Genomic DNA, 19,870 nt, shown 5'->3' on the forward strand with positions numbered 1-19,870 from the left:
TTTCAGCAACTAGCCAAAACAATTTCCAAATCACAAGGACCATGAACTGCTGAAGGACTAAGGGACCCTCAGGGAACCAGGGAGAAAGGAAACCCCACGGTCTCTAAACAGAAAGCAAAAAAGGAGCAAGGCAGGCTGCCGTTATGAACTCAGCAGTGTTAGTTCAATACTAGAAAAGACACCAGAACAAATTAATTTAAAAATCCTTTTACAGGCACTAGGGACATAGCAGCTGCCAAAATAAATAAATAAAATCAGCCAATACATATTACCAAGGACTAGCATCAAACTGTTAGATTGCCTCTTTTGATGGAGTAATTGGCTTCAGGGACAGGCAGGAAAGAGCGGAAGAGGTGACTGCACCTCGGCCAGGCTGCGAGAGCGCCCAGCGCGGCTCCGCGGGGCGGGAAAACGACCCGAGGCCCCGGCGGGCCTGACTCGCCAGGGGTAGCAGGACTCCGAGGAGCTGGTTGCCCGGCAAAAAAAGAACCCGGGAGCCCCCGCTCCCGCCAGGGCTGCGCCCGGGACACCCACCGACAGGACCCGTCTCCTGGGGAAGGCACCGGCCTCGGCCGCCGGCGGGCCCTGAGGCAGAAGGCCGGGACAAGACCTCTCGGCCGTCCCCCACGGAAGCTCCAGCCTCGGGGACGCTCCGGCCTCCGCGCCGGCCGAGAAACAACACCGCCCGCCCCGCCCCCCCGACACCGCCCCTCAGGGCGGCCCGGCCCGGCCCCGCCCCACCGCAAAATGGCGGCCCTGCAGCTCTAGCGCGCCGCCCTCCTTATTGGTCGCGCTTGAAAGGCTCCGCCAAGAAGCAGCGTTGCGAATGGCCGGCCGCTCTGCTATCGCTAAGGCAACCGCCCCTCCCTCAGCTCCTATTGGCCGAGCGGTGTGCGGAAACTGGGCAATCGTCCGGCTCGGCGCGGCGGAGCTCAGCGGCGCCGGGATTGGCTGGAGGGCGGCGGCTCTGATTGGCGGCGGCCGGGCGGAGGCGGGGCGCGGCCCAGGTTTGTTGTGAGGGCCGGTTGTCAGGCGGGCGGTGCCGCCGGGGGGGGGGGGGGGCGGCGGGGTGTCCGGTGCTACCGGAGCCGTCACCGGTAGAGCCGAGGCGGCCGGGCGGGGCCTCGCTGCCACCAACGTTTAAGCGTCCCCGTGGCAGCTCCGGCGCCGCCCGCTGCTCCTCGTCGCCCGGTGAGACTGCGGCGGCCTGAGGAGCTCTTCCCGCCCGCCCCCCGCCCCCAGCAACCGCCCGCCGGGCTCCCCGCTGGCCCGTCGCTACCGTGATGGCCGTCAGCGGTGAGGCCTCGCCCCGCGCTGCTGCCGGGCCGGGCTGGGCCCCCCGCTCCCTGCCCGCCGCTTCGGCGCGGCCTTCCCGTTCCCCGGCCCAGCGTGTCGGGAGCGTCGCCGTAACCCCGGCCGGTGTGTTTCTGCTTCCAGGGCGGCCGGGGAAGCTCGGGCGGATGGCCCGGCGGCGGTAGGACGCGCCCGGCGGAGAGGCGGGCCCAGGCAGGGGCCGGGCGGCGGAGCCCCTCTGGGAGGAGGAAGGCGGTTCTGCCCTGCCCTGCCCGTCGGAGAGGCGCCAGCGCTCAGCCATGGCCGTGGCCGTCACCACTAAGACGGCGTGGAAGCTGCGTGAGTGTCGCCGGGCTGCTCTGCCCAGGGAGGGCGGAGGAGCTTCCCCAGCTGGAACGGGAGGGGGTGGAAGAGGCGGTTTGTGATAGGAACCAGCTAATCCCTGCCTTGGGTGTGGGTGCCCCGGCCCTCTTTCCAAGGTGCTGACTGGAATTTTTAAGTCCTAAAAAATCCTTTTGAAAAATATAGCAGCATAGTGGAATAGCCTGGGGCCTGATCACTGCTATTTTCAAAGGGTTACGGCCTGTATTTTTTCTGATTAGTTTCTGATATGCTATCCTAAATTTCTAGCTAACCCCATGTGGCTCTCAGGTAGTACAAGAACGACCAAGGGAGCGATGGAAACCCCGCTCCAGAGCCCAGGCTGCAGCAGGGGGTTCCCTCGGGTTTGTCCTTCCTTGCTGCTCGCTTGTTACAGAAGGCACGCGGAGCTCTTTGCTGCGGGAGGGATGAGGTGATCTTTGCAGCGCCTGTATGTCTCATTCTCTTGAAATGGCTTTGCAAGCAGTAAGAATCTGCTGCTTTTACCTCCATTATTTTTCCTCAGAAGGCGCAGTAGACAGTTGCTGACTATCTATTTCTAGCCTCTTCACTGAGTAATTTCATTGGGGCTGTTGAGGAATGCTTAGAAGCAATGGGAAGTGATCGGTTGTTCAGAAGTGTGAGTTTTACAGTGTGGCTTGGGGCCTAGAAATTGGCTGGCAGAAATAAGGTATCCTTGACTGGTAACGCATTAAGGGAGCTGAGATAATCAACTTTTAGTAATTTCATATCATTTTAAGCAGAAAGTCAGTTTCCTGTGTTATCTTCCCATCCCATCCCTGAAACTCCAGTTATAGGAAAAGCTGGAAGTCGATCAATCTCCATTCTCTTTAGATGGGCAGAAGATCTTGATCTTCATTTTTGCTAGGCTCTGCCACATCTTAGCATCCTCTTTAGAGCAAGAAGCCTTCTGAATGTTAGGAATGTTTTGGCGATGCTAATTAGGAGCTTAGTGTTACTGAGCTGGTGGGTGATATCTGGTGATGAATACTCCATTAAAAAAAAAAAAAAAAATTGTGGGTTTAAGGGAATTGACATTTCACCGAGGGAGAGGATGATGCTATCTGGCTGAGACTGGCATCAGTTTATAACCTGGCTTTTAGGAACAGAGAGTTGAATGCTTCACCAATGACTTTTAAACTTGCAATATATTATTAAGAATGAAATCAAGAGGAGGGAAAAAGTGGAGCTGCTGACGCACTCATTTTAGCAGCAATGCTCAGCATCTACCTTCTCAATTTTAACTAGTGAGTTGGCCTGTTGTACTGTTTGTTACCTTCAAGTCTGTGTATATGTACCTACTTTACTTTAGCATTGTCATATGGAAGATTGGTCTTTCAACACAAGCATATTTTCAGATTTGCCCTTCTCATGTAATTTACGGTCCAGTTACCTTTGTAATTTGAAAGGTGTTTCTCCATCTCAAGTGAAAGTTGCGCAGTTTTGCTTTCAAAAAAGCACTCTGAGAGCTCGAGATCAAAGTACCTGTAATTATTATTGCAGCCGTCTAACATCCTTTTGGATTAGCGTTGCACGTAAAGTGATCAAATTGCTCCTCCCACCAAAACAATCTGAACGAAAGCTGAATTGATTGCTACCTAGCCTTCTTACAAACAAGTTTCATAAGTATTAGGCATGCAAATCCCGTGAACTTTCAAAGAAGAGAACTGTAAGAGGAAGAAATTGGTGAATACATTTGCTAAAAGCCCCTGCCAAAAATTTGAGCAGATTTAAAAATCCCCTGTGAAAATTAGATGTCTAAGCAAAGATGCTCATTTGACTTCTCTTTTGCCCCAAACTTATTTCTTTATGCTGAGGCTTCCTTAGAGTTCTGTCATTGTGAAGCCCTCTCAGTGTCGGAGCTTCCCCTCAGCCCCCAGTTTTTTAACAGTCTTTTAGTATCAACTGCATTTGTTCTTTTGTGCTCTTTTGGATATATATATTCATCCTTCATTTGTCACAGTTTCACACTGTGCACTGCTCAGTTTCCCCTGTGTTACATAGTGGGAACGTAGCAAAGCCTCTGCCAAGACTCGGAGAAGGGAGCTCCACCTATCCCCGCTGCTGAGTTGGGCTTTTTTTTTTTTTTTTTTTCTTTTGTGTGTAAGGTAACCAACTGTACTGCTGCTAATCTGCCAGCTCCTCTCAGGTTGGACAGTCAACTGCTGGTTTCTAGAACGGGATTACAGGGCCTTTCGCTAGATGACTCTGGCTGCTGCATATTATTGCAGCTTCTAAGGCAGCTTGGCTTACTGAGACCCACCCGGGTACCGAAGGTAAAGCAGCTCCTGTGAGCAGGTTGCCACAGTTGAGCAAATCTTTAAAAGCTACCGAGCTGCTGCTAGTGAGAGACGATGTTTTCTGTAAGCAACACAAGCACTGGACTTGTGAAGCTTGGTCAGCAAATGTTTTAAGTACAGCAGGCAGAGCCAAGAAGGACTGTTTCAAGCAAGATAATAATGTGACTTCTTATCTGAACTGTGGGCAGCTGCATCTTCTCCAGTGGAAACTGGAAAGTGTTTCTGGAGGAAGAATTTTTTTTTAGTTCTTTGGGAGGGGTGGCATGGAAAATTGTTATATTGGTCTGTAATAACTGTTTGCTTTGTTTTGTGCAGAAGAGATCACGGCCCACAGCAGCAATGTATCCTCACTAGTCCTGGGGAAAAGTTCAGGCCGGCTGCTGGCAACTGGAGGAGATGATTGTCGGGTCAACATATGGTCAGTTAACAAGCCCAACTGCATCATGGTAAGAACAGGCCTCTTTTCAACTTTGGAGAGATGGGTATATTAATTCTGAGGTATGGAGGGTGGGGAATGAGGGAAAAGATTGTTGAGTGGGACTCGTGAATAGAGTTTACCAACACAAAGCTGGGTGACTGGATTTGAGCTAAAGATAGGGACAGAATTTGGTAACTGATGAGACCGCTGCTCCAGAGAGAGTATGGGATGGCTGGCTACTTCAGCTGGGCCAGCGCTTGCTCAGATAATGAATATTCTGCCTTCTGTTACCAGGCTACAGATAATTAAGTGCAGAATTTTGTACGAGACCAGCTAGTTTTATAGTGCAAGCTGCAGGGGCCACTTTTATACCCTGGGGTTTGCCCTCATAGCCGGAAACATCCCCAGCGCAGAGTTTGTCAGAATAGCTTGCCTATATGCTGGGGAAGAGTAATGCTGGGTGCAGCGTGTTAGAAAGAGTAGGGCTACGCCCGTAGTGATCACTAAAGCGTGCTGTAAATGTATTTAACAGATGTCTGTCCTGCATCGCTTTTGCTTTGAGTGGGTGTTGTGGAAAACCATCTTTAACAAGTGTCCCTTGTCACTTGTTTAATTAGCACCGCAATAATGTTGTGTTATGGAAGGCATTTCTCCAGCCATTGTGAACCTTGTGAGGAAGAAATCGGGGAAAATAGGATCGAAAAGGCTAAAAGAAGAATGCGTCTACTTTATTTTTCCATTCATTTACTAAGGTCAAGCATAAAGAGGTTGAAATGGATTGAAAAGGAGTCGCTTGCCTTTGGGAGTGCTGTGCTTCTTGCATAGTGTAGTTAATAAGCTGTGTCCTTCCAGGCCCTTGTTGGTGGCATAACAGTAGTTTGAAAACAGAGTATTACCTTCCACAAGAAGGAAGGTTGAAGTCCCCTTTCTGTGGGAATAGAGCGCTGCTCTGGCTTTCCTGCGCTGCCTGGGAACCACAGACGTTAGAAGTTGGTATTTCTGAGAGGCATTGGCTGACTGGAGCTGCTGAGGACTTGTGCCATTCTTGTATATCAAAAGAATCTTGATTTGTGGGGTTATGCTGTACGTTTTGTCCTCTGAAATTCATCTTTAGCGTTTACATTGTTAGGATTCTAGACGTTTATGTGTTGGGGAAGAGGGAGAAGAGGGGCTTTTCAAAAAGCATTGTGACTGGTTGAAGTGTGAGCTCTGTTTCTCACTGAGCAGTGATGGTCACAGCTGTAAAGCATATAGAGGATTTCAGTTGCATGTGAAATCCTAAGAAAGCCCCATCAGAACCGTCAGCTTTCAACTGGCGTTCCCAACCTCTGTACATGTGTGGGAGGCGCAGAGCTCGCTCAGCTATTTAAAAAGACCTATTTGACGATGGAGTAAAGCATAGAGTGTTGCTCGATTGACAAGCAAATAGGCTGCAGTAGTGGTATTAGTTTTCTAGGGCTAGTTTTAAATATTCTTGTGTTTTAATTAAATACTGGCCTTTTCAAAATATTTATGTGATTTTTAAGCTTCTAGATGCTCAAGGATGAAAGAAACTGGATGCATTGGAATGACTACCTTATGTCTCAAGTTAATACTTCAGTAATAGCACCACGTTATCACTGTGACACCCATTGCTGGCAGCAACATACGGCTCCTTGCTTATTTGAAGGTTTCGAAGTAGCCCTGCTTTTGCTCTTGCTTTGATTTTGTAACCGGTTCATGACACTTACGTGACCCATTTAGAGCAAACACGGTGCCATTGTGCTTGCACAGCATAATTTTTATAATGTAAGCATGCGTCAACCTTGTCTGGGCATCCGCACCTAATGTTTCAATGCCCACGTGTCTGTTGATGCATACCTTAAAAGTTACTCAGTGTGCCCCAGAAAGTGGGATAACATGGAAGATACGTGCACAGTGATACAGTACATCGCTCTATGCAGTGATGGTCTTTCGGGTGCTCTGCCATACTGGTAGCTGATGGGGAAAAAGGACGAGTGGCACAACCAGGGGGTCCCAACTGGTGGCTAGATACTTCGGGTATGAACAATCCCACTGTGGGCAGGGCTGCGTCAGTGGCTGCTAATTGTGACTCATTTTCTTTGCAGAGCTTGACAGGCCATACAACACCCATTGAGAGCCTACAGATCAATACGAATGAGGAACTCATTGTTGCAGGGTCCCAGTCAGGGTCCATTCGAGTTTGGGACCTGGAAGCTGCCAAAAGTATGTTTCCATGAGTTTTCACTTCTGTTAAGGCACGCTTTTTGGAGTATCCTTATGCTTAATATCTGTGCTGACCCAGAAGATTCCCAGCTTAGAAGGAACAGGAGCCTGGCATTGCTTTCATCTTAATTTCCAGCCCTCTTGGAGGGCTTTTGTGCACTTCCTTCTGAGACTGTAGAGCTATGTATGCACGCTCGAGCAGAAATTTGTACGATCTGTACGTCATCTGAGGAACTAGTTTCTAGGGTTTTGACCTGAGACTGCTGAAATGTGTATTCCAGATCAGTTTCCATGCACATATAGAGTAACTAGGCATGTAGAAATTGTATTCAGAGTCTCAGCTTAAAATTGTCAACCTTAATAAAAGGATACTGGAAATCTAAAATCAGATTGGAGGTTTTAAGTATATTAGGTTCTGCACAAGTCCAGGAATTGCACAATTCTGCACAAGTCACCGCTTGCTGACCTCTTGTTCTCATTTTTAGGTTCTAACTTTAATTTTTTCCTCAAGCAATTTTTCTCCTCTTCTGTTCTTGCATGACCATATAAATAGACAAAGAGCTAATTTTTAATAAATTGTAAAAGCTATGAATCATCGAGGTCTGAGCCTTTAAAGGACAACTGTTGAGTTATGTTTTATTTATTGCATTTTTCTCAAATCCTAGACCAGGTTTGCAAAGGTATCATGAATCACTTGAGTGCATTCCAGCAGGAATACTGTAAAATGACTGAATATTTCATTGTAGGTTGCTACTTGTTCATAGAAAGAATGCGTAATGAAAATAGACTTACGCTGCCTGAGCTAAGAAGGCAGACAGCAGGTGGCATAAATAATAAAAAGCACTTTTGTCATTCAGACAGTTAGAATCACTCCAGTTATAAAATCTGGCTGAATTTATTAGGAGACCTATGAGCCAGTGTCTGTGCAAATGATCGCTCCAGGTCTGGCTCAAGAGCTAACTTCTGCCAGGGGAATCATCAGGCCGTCCCAGAGGACGGATGATGGAGAGAGATTGCCCCTGTTATTATCTAAGCAATTTTTCTTCCTCGAAGTTGAGTTCTGCATTCGTCTCTGCTTTCAGAGATACAGTGTACCAGTTCTACTGGTCCTTTCCGGTTTCCAAAATTACAAGGGGTGTTACGTGGTCGATGACTTGCTGAAACACTGTGATCATTTCTTTGTCTCATGCTTCCTCAGCATCCTTTGCTGGACTTTGGGACGCTTCTTGCAAGGGGCAGTTGAAGGAGTCCAGTGCAAATGTTGGAAAGTAAAAGGTGGAAGTCAGGCTTGTGCCTGGACAGGGGTGCAGAGTCGCAGGAGGGGCTCCGTCTAATAGCTGCGAAGTGAATGACACAGACAATCTTATGTCCCTTTCACTTCCTGGCTGAAACTGATATCTTCCCCCCCATTTTGCTCTTTGTAACAAGTGGAAAGATACACTACACTGCCTGACAGTTGCCTCAAAGCGTGGCTTTTTAGTCTTTTTTTCAGGATGGAGACCTTTGAGTTTTATTCGTAGTTTCCACACCTAAGGAGAGGAAATTCATTAGGATCGTTGAAATAGGGCCTCTATTGCTGTAGGGTAAATTTCCATAAAATCACGTGTACAGGTGAATAAATGATATGTAGCATGTCTAATGTACGTTGTAGTACCATGTGCTTAATGGTGAGGATAGTATGGCTAAACTTCTGCATGATGTTTGGGTGAAATGAACTACTAAATATTTGCTCCCTTTTCCTTCTCCTTGCTCTGCTTCTCCTTTTCCCAGTTCTTCGTACCTTACTCGGTCACAAAGCGAATATCTGCAGCCTTGATTTCCATCCTTTTGGAAGCTTTGTGGCATCTGGCTCTTTGGACACAAATATTAAGGTAAAGCCCAGCTTCCCCTGGAGATTCCCCTCTTTACTTGCAGTATCTTTGTTTTGAAGAATGCCAGAACGTGTTTTGTGCCAAGCTGTTGCTAGATGCTGTACCTCATCATTTCCATGTGTGTGGGCAGGTGTATTTGCAAGCGCTTGTGAAATCTGTGCATGTATTTTCAGTGGTAGCTCATGAGTGTGACTCCTCTGTTGTGGAATGTGGCTCTGAGTTAGGTGCCAGCCAAGACCTGGTGTCAGCCAGCACAGATGTTCTGATGGCTGTGGATTGCATCTGCTTCATCAGGCTGGTATTTAACTGTAGGAACTGAGCTTTGGTAGTAAAGAAATACCTTACAGAAGTGATTCTCACTTGGGAAATTAGATTAGGAAATACCCTTGAAGGAAACAGGGGTTCAACAGCCCCTTCAGTGTTTTCATTCTGCAGTGTTTATCAGCTTGGTGACAGAGAGAGCTCTTGTTCTGACGGGGCTCTCGGGCTCCCCACGTACTGCTCTAAGCGTATCTTGTGTTTGCTTTTCTTTCCCGTAGCTCTGGGATGTAAGAAGAAAAGGCTGTGTCTTCAGGTACAAGGTAAAATCCTTCATTAGTTTTCAGGAGAAGAAGGGAGAAAGATTTCTGTTGAGGACTTGTGAGCAAGCCTTAAAGTGATTGTCTACAATTAACTTCCTAGTTTGCCAGTATAAAAATAAGATCTGCACGATTTGTGAAGTGGCCTGGCAAACCTCTGCAGGCCTCTGAACTTATGGGAACACAAAATGGGTATCACGGGAGTTAATGTGCTGTAGTCTGGTTGGGGGGATGGAGAGCATCCACGAGTGTTTATATTACTGGTAGTACCGTGCAAGTCCCCCCGCACTGAGATGGTTCTATTCGCAGGGCCCTTTTCTACCCAAAGAACTTGCTCTATATTGATGTCATTTAGAAACTAAGTTAATGGCACAGCACTTCTATCTGACCACCCATAAAGCTGAAGAATTTAAAATTGATTCTTATTAATTAAGCCAGATCTGTATTTACCATGCTTAGACTGATGCCAGAAACGCCTAGATGAGAGAGATTACACCCATTTAGTGTGGACGGGTATAGGTCTTGAGTGTCGTGTTTGGTGTTCTGTGAGCTGTGGACTCTGTGAAACAGTTACTTGATTTTATTTTATTACATTGTATAGGATTGAAAGACAAAAGCCAGAATTCCCTCTAAAGGAAGAAGAAAAAAAACAACAAACACTATTTGTTTTTCTCATTTCAGGGTCACACAGAAGCAGTTCGATGTCTCCGCTTTAGTCCTGATGGGAAATGGTTAGCCTCTGCTGCTGATGATCACACTGTAAAGGTAATTTATTGTGACACTCTCCTTATGTGCTCATGGCACATAGGAGTGCTGAGATTGTCTTTCTACCAGGCATTACCGGCACTCGCTCACTCAAACACGTTTAGCTCATTAGGCAGCTGGCTGAGCCCTGTGGCGTAGCAGGGACCGGTCAGTTTGTGAGGATCGTGTCCGGTGGCCCACAACATCCAGAAAAGAGCCACATGTGTTGAAATGCGATTACCCAACAGACACGCTGGCACTGTGCACAGGAAGGGTCAAGTTTGGATGGTGGTAGAGTTGCAATACCTGAACGTTGGCCTCTCTCCTCTCAGTAAATGTTAGACAATGAGTTGTCCACAGCACGTTGCTTCACCATATCAATTTCTGGCTCTGGTCAGTTAATTCAGTCGGGTTGTGTTATCATACACATTGCACGTGATGATCAGTCTGAAAATTGCTGTCAGGACAGAGCAGAGCAAGAGAAGGAATTCAGAAAAGTATAGACTGAGGCAGCGACTTCACTTGTTTCTGATGTGGTATGGAGGGATGTGAGCGAAAGGACTGATTTTTGTTTTCAGCTTCACGTGAAATAAACTGATCAGTCATTTCACTCTGGATTTTTCAATGAAGACTATAGCACAGGAAGAATGAATTGCTAAAGGATTCAGGGTTTTTGCTTTAGAAATTTAATCTGTGGGGACAGGTGGAACTGCTGTATTTTATACCAGAAGCTTCCAGGGAACAAATGAGGAATTAAAACTAAATAGACAATTTAAAAGAAAATGCCAAAAAAAGGGGAGAAAGGGGAAAAAAAAAAATAAAAGGAGCTTTAAATGATTGGGACAGTAATCCTTCCCTGATCATTGCATTCTTTGACAAACTTGAGTCTGTTCTTGGTGGGGGAGAAATGTTAGAAGGTTGCCAGTACAGGGAAATCCAAAGCGTATTGGAATTCTCTAACATTAAATCTTTTCCATAGTGTCTCTGTTCTTTCTTTCTTCCAGCTGTGGGATCTGGCTGCTGGGAAGATAATGTTTGAGTTTACAGGACATACCGGCCCAGTAACCGTTGTTGAATTCCATCCCAATGAATACCTTCTGGCTTCTGGCAGCTCTGACAGGTACACAAGGGGAGGGAGAAAGAAAGGAATTGTATATGTCAGTTCCCTTTCTCGATGCTTTTCCTTTCAGGAACATAGAAAACAGGAATGTAGCACAGCTCAAACCTGCCATTGCAAGAGCCCGACACGTAGCCAGCAGCCCGTCACATCTGTGACGCGCAGAACATGGAGCTCTTGCCTTCTCATCCAAAATTGATGGCACCTCCTGCCATACTAGAAAACAATGCGATAGCCTCAAGCATCTCACTAATCCAGCTGACATCCTATCTGAGCAGCAAGCAGTCCTGCTCAGCTAGCAGGGTGTCCTTAGCTCTGGGCCAGCTCTACATACCGATCTGTATCTAGAGCCTCTAAGCATCTGTGGCTGGATTCACGGATCTTAGCTAGACTTCTGTGTAGGTTCATCATATGTGCACAACAGCAAAAGTCGTTCTAGCTGTTAGCGTGTTCTTTCAATACTGGGTCGTACAGCAGATTTCTAGAGGGATGAGTGATGATTTTTGTTCTGTTGCATGTACAGGACTGTTCGGTTCTGGGACTTGGAGAAGTTTCAAGTTGTGAGCTGTATTGAAGAGGAGGCTACTCCTGTCAGGTATATTAAATTCCTACTGCAGTGTCCTGGGCAGAGACTAAAGTGGGGGCGAAGGGAGGCCTTCCTGAAAGAGAGACTTTACTCGGGAGAAGTTTGGGCTGCTGGACATGTTGCACAAGTGAACACCAGATCGGTAGGTTTATTGTTAGAAACGGGTCTGGAGGTGTTCAGTGAAGTCAGGGATACAGCCCTGGGGTCCTTGTGGGACCGAGCGAGGTTGGAAAGCTGTGCCTAATTCTCCACCTGCCTTCCTCCCAGGTGTGTGCTTTTCAACCCAGATGGCTGCTGCTTGTATAGTGGCTTCCAGGATTCGCTGCGTGTGTACGGCTGGGAGCCAGAGCGCTGTTTTGATGTGGTCTTGGTGAACTGGGGAAAAGTAGCTGACTTATCTATCTGCAACAACCAGCTGGTAAGCCACTGCTCATGAAGAGTGCAGGAGACGGCTGCAAAACATGAGATAAAATCCTCCTGCCTCCTTGCAGACCTTCTGACCTTTAAGCTTATGTCACACTGTAAGTGGCCAGGGCTTGCACTGTGCCCAGCACTTAGACTTAACTCATGTGCTTTTGCTTTCAGCAGCCTTGTGCTCCACTTTGTCTCTTCTTGGCTTCTGGAGGAAAGAACTGAGGCTTGGTTTGACCAGCATTTAGAAATTATGCTTGGCAAAAGTTTTATTGTAGCCTTTCATAAAATATTGGCAGCTTCAGATTGAAAAAGCCAAAGCACTGAACTGAGACATTCTCAAGCACGGTTGCTCAGGGTCACTCCATCATGCCTGTTCTCAAAAAAGCTGGTGTGCGCTCTGCTCCCTGGTGAATTACCTTGATCTTTTGCCTCTGCAGATAGGAGTTTCCTTTGCGCAAAGCACAGTCTCTTCCTTCGTTGTGGATCTCAGCAGAGTCACAAAGTCGGGTTCCATTCCTCATGGGCTGATCAGGGATGAAGAGCCTCTTGTGCCGCCTACCCCCACGGGGTCCTCCCTTCGCCGCATCTATGACAGGCCCTCAACTAGCTGCAGCAAGCCACAAAGGTAAGGGGATCTGCTGGCTTGTTGGATTTCAAGATTTTAGGAAGTTTGCAATGAGTTTGGCCCTCTCACTCTGTCTGACAGAGTCCATATGACTTCCCTGACAGCATTTCTTTTTCCACAGCAGAGTGAAGCACAACTCAGAGAGCGAGAGGCGCAGTCCCAGCAGTGAAGATGACCGGGATGAGAAGGAATCAAAGGCTGAGATCCAGAACCAGGAGGATTACAAAGAGATCTTCCAGCCCAAGAATGCTATCTGTCAGTACCTGAGTTTATTGTGCTTTTGAGCGGTGTTTGGGTTAGAGCTGTAGGCGTTAAATTGGTTCGGTAGAAGTGAGCTTTGGCTTTGCCTGTGACTGGGGGAGACTAGAAAACTTTTATTTAATATTCTATGCTTGGACACTAAACCACCGATAGTGTTTGGTGTGATGTGATCTGCTGCCGGGTGGCACCTTTACCTTGGTGCAGTGATGTCTGGTTGAAGCCTGGCTTAGAATCTGGAATTCCGTTGTAAGTATTGCCTTCCTGTCCCTATTAGGAGGGACTAGAGTGTTATGGGATCTTTATTAGCTTAGAATTTTGATTTCCATAAAATCAGCAGCCGTCATTAAAGAAGAAAGGGCAAAATGTTTTGTTAAAGCAGAGATTGTTCTTTAGGAGGCATAGTGCAATGCCTGTATCTCATTTTTATGTAAATGAGAAAAATGAGATACTCTTTCTAAGGAATTAATAGTCATAATTTTTATTTACTTATTTAAGTTAATTTGGCAGGAGGTGAATTTTTTCTAATATAATTTGTTGTGACAGTGCCTTTTATTGTGCTTCACACATCTGCAGCAGCAAGGAGCAACATGAGTCAGTTTTGTCCCTCCCATCCATGAAGGCTGAAAGCCTTTGGCTAAACTCAGCAATAGCATCAAGGTCTGAAGGAGATAACTCTGCTTGCCTTATCACTGGTTGCCCTAATCGGTGGAGTCGTCGGAGATCTCCCAGCATCAAGGTTGACTTATCACTAATCTGTAGCCTTGGATGCTCCTTTGTACATTTTTTTTTTTTCTCTCTTTCTGTAGGTCGAACTCCTCCTCGAAACAACGAGCCCTTTCCAGCCCCTCCTGAGGATGGTGAGTATGAAAATGACCCCTTGGTGGGAATGGGGTTAATGGCCCTCGAAAGAGGGAGAGCCACATGGCTGCAGAAATGACTACTTGTAGTCTAAGCTATACAGAACCTTTGCTCTCAACTTGTCTTGAAAGGAACAATCAATTTCTGCTTTCCCACTTCTTTCCGTCTTGGTAGAGCCCGTAACTGCAAAGGAAGCAGTGAAGCCCAGCCAAGCTGTGGATGTCCAGACCCCGTTGCCAAAGCAGGAACTTGTACGTACTATATGATCTGTTAATAGCTCTTCATGCTCCCATTCTGAAAGATATGTGAGTGCTGGAGGCTTTATCATTTTTAATCAAGCTGATGTCTTTACTGAAGAGCAGTAAAAGTGCAGCTGCAGTCTTTGTCCTGCATGTGTCTTGCCTGAGCAGTAGAATTGAAGGCCAAGACTCCCAACAGGCAATGGCTCTATTGCTTTTGTTCGCTTCTCACTCTTGCACCGATGTTTCTTCTTGCATCTCAAAATTGGGGCACTCTGAAGAGACCCAAGTGCCAGGTTTCTGCAAGTACTTGACCTGAGGCTATTTTGTGGCGAGCAGTTGGTGGGCTGGGATGCCTTATACTGGCTTCTTTAGAATTCTGTCTTTGCCTTCAGGCTGGCCGTGGCCCATTGCCCTAATTTCAGATGCTGATAACAATGACAGCACTTGGCACTTCTGCTGGGGCATCTCCATGTTCTTTGCAAACCTTAATTATATCTTGGTGTGTACCTGAGAGATACTTTATTGCCTCTTAAACTGTGCTAGCAAATTGGAGACTGCTTCTGCAGTAGGACTGTGCTGACAGGAAAGCGGGTCAGGAAGAAAGGACCTTGGGGCCTACAGAAAGCTGGAGAGGGGCTGGTGACAAGGGCAGGGAGTGACAGGCCAAGGGGAATGGCCTGAAGCTGCAGGAGGGGAGATGGAGATGGGATGTGAGGCAGAAATCCTTCCCTGTGAGGGTGCTGAGGCCCTGGCACAGGGTGCCCAGAGAAGCTGTGGCTGCCCCTGGCTCCCTGGCAGTGTTCAAGGCCAGGTTGGATGGGGCTTTGGGCACCCTGGGCTAGTGGAGGGTGTCCCTGCCCGTGGCAGGGGGTGGGACTGGATGGGCTGGGAGGTCCCTTCCCACCCAAACCAGTCTGGGATTCTGTGACATCAGACTAATGCCAGATTGTTGTTTTTAGAGCTTTTATCCCAATTTCTCTTGTAGCCTGATCCGTTTCAGAGGCCACCAATTGCCTCCTCGACTCCCTTGACCAGAACAGAGCCGTCGGTGATTCCTGCAGCCAGGAATGAGCCCATTGGCCTGAAGGCCTCTGACTTTCTACCAGTAAGTGTCTCTGAACAAATGTTTCCAGCCAGTGTCTGTGTTGGGTGGCGTCAGAAAGGGGGTTCTCTGAGGTGCAGAAGTGTCTTAGGTGCTTTCTGCAGCCTGCAGTCCTCAGTACTGAATGAGAACTTGTTACCTCCCGCTCTCCCTCTGCTCACTTGGTGCATCCCCTGTGTCCAGCTTTCTCTCCTGCCTCCCAACTGCTTTCACTTGCAGTTCTGGTGGAATTAGCACCCTGTTGCGATTGATGGCAGGCTGCTGTGAACACAGCAACGTAGATCCATGGTCACAAAGAATGTGTTGGCAAAGCAGAGAGCAAGGGGTGAAAGACACTGAACAATTCCACGTGCTGGACAGTAATTCATATAGAAAATTGGTGTCTGCCATTACACATATATAATTATGAGTCTTTCCCTCTTGTGTCTTGGGGACGTCTTGGCCTTGCTCAGGGGCGTATTCCCTGTCCCAAAAAGGGAGAAGGACCAGAGCATCCTCATGATCCCAAACTCCAAATGTGAGCAGAGGAAGAGAGATTCCAGCATAGTATGGGCGGGAATCAAATTGAGAGTCTAATAAATTGTGCAAGATTTATGCTTTGTAATAGCATTTGTTGATTTCAGATGAACATTTCACATAAAAACCCCAGGGTTTGCATGAAAACATTTCTTCATCAAAACATACTGGTTTTGAAAGCTTATTTTTGATTGACTTTTTTCAATTTTGAGAGTTTTGCCAAAGCTTCAAACCTGTTTGTGATTGACGTAGTAGAAGAGGCAAAAGAGAAGTAGCTGAAGTTGGAACAAATTGAGCATTTCTGTTTCAAAATGTTTATAAAAGAATCTGCAAGGAAGTCAGTATTTCCTGTCCCTCTGTACACCAAAATTAGCTCTCACCTAAGCTAGAGAAGGCTCCTATCCTTCTGTGCCATCCTGCTCTGTTGCCGCTCCTCCGTTGGTGTCTGTACTTCCAGGCTGTGAAAAACCAAAGCCAGACCGAGCTCGTGGACGAGGAAGCCATGTCCCAGATCAGGAAAGGCCATGAGACCATGTGTGTGGTACTCACCAGCCGCCACAAGAATCTGGACGCCGTACGGGCTGTATGGAGCACCGGTGACATCAAGGCAAGGATGTGGAGATACCTGAGGCTTGTGAGGAGAGGCTTGTCTGGGGCCGATTCTGCCTCTTGGACAAAATGTGGGTTCTCACAGCTTTTGTCCCCAGGGCTGCACCACAGAGTGCTGCTGGGTCCCACTTTTGAATGGTCACAGAGAAACATGGAGAAAACTTTCTCACGTGAGAGTTATCTTCTCTTCCCTAGCCAACTCCACGTTTCCTCTACCTTGTTTTTGAAAAGTGGTGCCAGATATTGATTGCATTAGTCTAGCCAGTTTGAGCTTTGCAATAGACAACTTCTTCCCCTTTTCTCTCAGAACTCTGTGGACTCTGCAGTGGCAATCAACGATCTGTCTGTTGTCGTGGACCTCTTGAATATTGTCAACCAAAAAGCGTGAGTCCTGGGTGGGGGCAGCCCCTGGGATACCCGAGAGCCGTCTGGCTGGGCGTCGGGAGCGCTGTGCTCGACCTGCCTCCTGTCCAGTGGGCCATGGCAGCGTGAAATGCGTGTGCTTGTGGTCGGGTCTTCAAACCTGCAGTGCCAGTAACCGCCCGAGTTGTGTGGGGCCTTTTCTGTGGGCAAATGATGCCTCGCAAGGGAAATTGAAGCCTTGGGGCTTCATAAAGTGATTCTGCTGAGTCCATAAAATGTGTCAGAACCTGCCACTTTCTATCACAAGGGGGAGTCAGGGAACTTGCACAGTAAACTTGGGTGCTGCTGCCTGGGCTTTTTTTGCCAGAAAGCATTATTTGCGTCGACTCAGCCTTGTGAAGCCTCAGTCCTCAGTCTCAGAATGTGTCCTTTTCTTTTCAGGTCTCTCTGGAAGCTGGATTTATGTACTATAGTCCTGCCGCAGATAGAGAAGCTACTCCAAAGTAAATATGAAAGGTGAGACCCAAAGAACATGGTGTGCTTGGGGGACAAGGTGTGGATATTGATAGGAGAGCTCCACTGGCTATCTTGTAGCTTAAAGAAAATCCTGAACAAATCACAGCAGATACAGTATAATGTCGATAAAACGTCTGGAAAAGAGCAATGGAGTTGCCAAGCATGTGTGGGAAAAGATATGGAAAGCGTGCATGGGCAAGAAGAACGGGATGCTGAGGTTCAGCGTAGGTGTGTTGGATCGAAGGCAGCTCTGGCAGCCAGGAGGGGTCAAATCGATGTAGAACAAGGGGACTCTGCCGACTGACGGGAGTGAAACTGTTGGCTTGGGACAAGGGGAATGAAGTCCCGTAACAGCCTTGGGGTCTCTTGGAAGATTGCTTTGAACCTCATCGTTAGGTGGCAAAAATATGCAGCCGCTCTCTTAAGATGGAGTTCCTGCCCTTCCTTCCTACTGGGAGAGAGGCTCCTGCCAAGTGCCCTCGGCAGGATGTCTCTGCTCTTGAGCAGAAAGGCCCCGCTTTGCAGGGTGTACGCCAGGACCTCTCAGAAGGGCCAACTCTGTCAGTCGTGACTCGAGCCAGGACCTTTGTTGGTACTCGGCTGTTGCTCTCCTTACCGGGTTACGGGGGTGAAGGAGTGTCATTTGAGTAGATTCTCCACAGTGGCTGGATGTGAGCGAGGGCTGTGTGCTGGGAGGGCAGGAATGAAATTCAAGTGGGACCCAATTCTCTGTTTGTCTTTCAGTTATGTGCAGACGGGCTGCACCTCCCTGAAACTCATTCTCCAGAGGTTCCTGCCACTGATCACAGACATCCTTGCTGCACCACCTTCTGTTGGAGTGGACATCACCAGAGAGGAAAGGTGAGGCACGTACCTCCGCTGGCTCCCTTTTTGAACCAGCCCTACTCTTGGGTGAGCTTTGCTCCTCGCCATCGAGGCTGTGATACTAGACTGGGCATGCCTTCCCTTTTGTCTGCAAGCACCAAACCCTCCTGCACTCAGAAAAAGACCAAGGACTGCGTTTTTGTCTGTCACTGTGTATTGAGTCATACCTAAACAAAGTGTGAGTGGGTCAGGAGTAAAACCACCCCGTGGCTTCACCCTCTACCTCACAAGACGCATGAGTTGCCAGCCGGGCCCTGGATTTCCAGTTCATTCACCAGATAGGTCTGCTCTGAGAATTGGCCCTCTGAAAAGGAGGCACCTGCCTCCTCCCTGGACTTTACTGCCAAAGGGAAAATGAGGAGTGAAAGAGCCCTTAATGTGGATGCCATTCTCCTGTGTCATCAGGATGTGGGCTGAATACACAGTGTTTCTGTAGAGCCATGTTCATGTTTCAGCCTCTTCCAGCCATTTGCAGGGCTTGTGTTTTCTCTCCTGCTTGAGTCGCCTCTTTGATGCTACAGGAACAAGCACATCTCTTAAGCAGCTGAGGATTCATGCTGTGTCTGCTGTCTGGTTTTTTGCAGGCTCCATAAATGCAAGCTGTGCTACAAGCAGCTGAAAAACATCAGCAACATTGTCAAGAACAAGTCTGGGCTCAGCGGCCGCCATGGTAGTGCCTTTCGGGAACTACATCTCCTCATGGCTGTCCTGGAGTGACAGCCGCCGCCTCCTTGCGTGCAAACACAGGTGGCCAAGCCCCCTTCCACTCTCGGTCTGGCTGGATTTCACCTCTCTCCGTGTGTCCATCTTCCACCCTGCAGCATGATAGGGAAGTGGAATCTGGCTGGCCGGTCGCCTGCCCAGCCCTGGCGCCTTACGGGCTGGATGGAGGACCTGAGGGGAGAGGTGCCTGTGCTGCGGGAGGGGACCTGGCTGGCACAGCACCCCGCAAAGCCCCTGTAGGGACGTGGCTTCATCTCAGTTCATCATCTCGGCATCGAGCTCTCAGCTGCTCTGTCTCTGTGTGCCAGCCTTTCCCTGTCAGGAGGCTCCGAACCAACCCGCTGTCACCCCTCCTTCCCCCATGCGTGCCGTCCGTTCTTGAGGACTGCGGCGTCCGCCCCGCAGAGCCTGCTGTGGGGTGGGGGGCCCTTCCCTGTAGAAGGGGCTTCAGCTGCCATATGGGACATGTCCTCGTCAAACAGGAGCCAGGACACCGTGCCACCGTGCCTGGTGTAGTCTCGAGGACCTGTATGGAGAGGAGGCTGTCTCGGCTTCGCAGAAATCCCTGCCGGCACCCTGGGCCGCAGAAGGTTAATATCTTCAGACTGTTGCTGGGAACTGAGGCTGGGAACCTGGATCTGTTAAAATGTGTGACTTAAAGAGGACTTGTCCGATGTGTTTGCCTTTGGGGGTAAGGATGGGGGAGGGTGGAGGAACAGACGGACATGGACTAATGTCTTTCTGCATCCACTGGACTACTCTTAGAGGTGATTTTTTGGTTGGTTTCCCCCCCCAATAAATGTCTGTCAGAACCTTTCTGTCCCTCTTTCTTCTTTCCTGTGGGGAAAGAGAGTCCTGTTGGTGCTTCCCCTGCTCCTCCCAGCCTGTCTCCCATTTGATACACTGGAGCCTGTTCTCCGGGAAACTGTAATTTATAATGAATTCTATTAAAAGATTTGTAACTTTTCTTAAAAAACTGTGTTAACTGCCTGAATCTCTTGAAGTACTGTTCACCTTGGCGCAACTCCTGGCTGGGAGTGTCCAGGGAAAGCAGAGCTCCCTTCCCTGCGTGTCCTGTGGGGAAACTGGCCGTTCTCACCCTTCCTGCTGGGAGTCTGCAGTGAGTAAGTGGACGGGGCGAGCGTGTCGGAGAGACGGCACTCCCCAGGTGGCTTGCTGAAACCCCGGGGGAGGTTTCACTCTGTGGCCCAAAGAGCAGCGTCATCGTTGGTGGCTTGTCCT

General features: G+C 48.4%; 1 protein-coding gene across 5 annotated transcripts; it reads left to right on the plus strand.

Moving 5' to 3' along the window:
* The first annotated feature begins 993 nt into the window (after positions 1-993).
* Positions 994-19,604, plus strand: KATNB1 (katanin regulatory subunit B1). 5 transcript variants are annotated; one of them, XR_012837546.1, is made up of 20 exons: positions 994-1,296; positions 1,438-1,632; positions 4,290-4,420; positions 6,501-6,618; positions 8,389-8,489; positions 9,029-9,070; positions 9,749-9,832; positions 10,816-10,931; positions 11,452-11,523; positions 11,782-11,932; positions 12,366-12,553; positions 12,675-12,808; positions 13,621-13,671; positions 13,847-13,923; positions 14,900-15,019; positions 15,990-16,311; positions 16,449-16,525; positions 16,946-17,020; positions 17,765-17,881; positions 18,490-19,604. XR_012837546.1 is itself a non-coding variant. In XM_075765377.1 (20 exons), the coding sequence occupies exons 2-20, from the start codon at positions 1,593-1,595 to the stop codon at positions 18,620-18,622; spliced, it is 1,977 nt and encodes a 658-aa protein (XP_075621492.1). In that variant the 5' UTR covers positions 994-1,296; positions 1,438-1,592; the 3' UTR covers positions 18,623-19,604. The 5 variants fall into 5 exon arrangements, 4 of the variants coding, with proteins under 4 accessions (XP_075621492.1, XP_075621496.1, XP_075621495.1 ...); XM_075765377.1 differs by having other exon boundaries at positions 15,990-16,139; XM_075765380.1 differs by having other exon boundaries at positions 1,100-1,296; positions 12,678-12,808; positions 15,990-16,139.
* Positions 19,605-19,870: the final 266 nt, after the last annotated feature.

This window comes from Balearica regulorum, chromosome 13, assembly GCF_011004875.1.
Source record: "Balearica regulorum gibbericeps isolate bBalReg1 chromosome 13, bBalReg1.pri, whole genome shotgun sequence".
Classification (NCBI taxonomy): Eukaryota; Metazoa; Chordata; class Aves; order Gruiformes; family Gruidae; genus Balearica; species Balearica regulorum.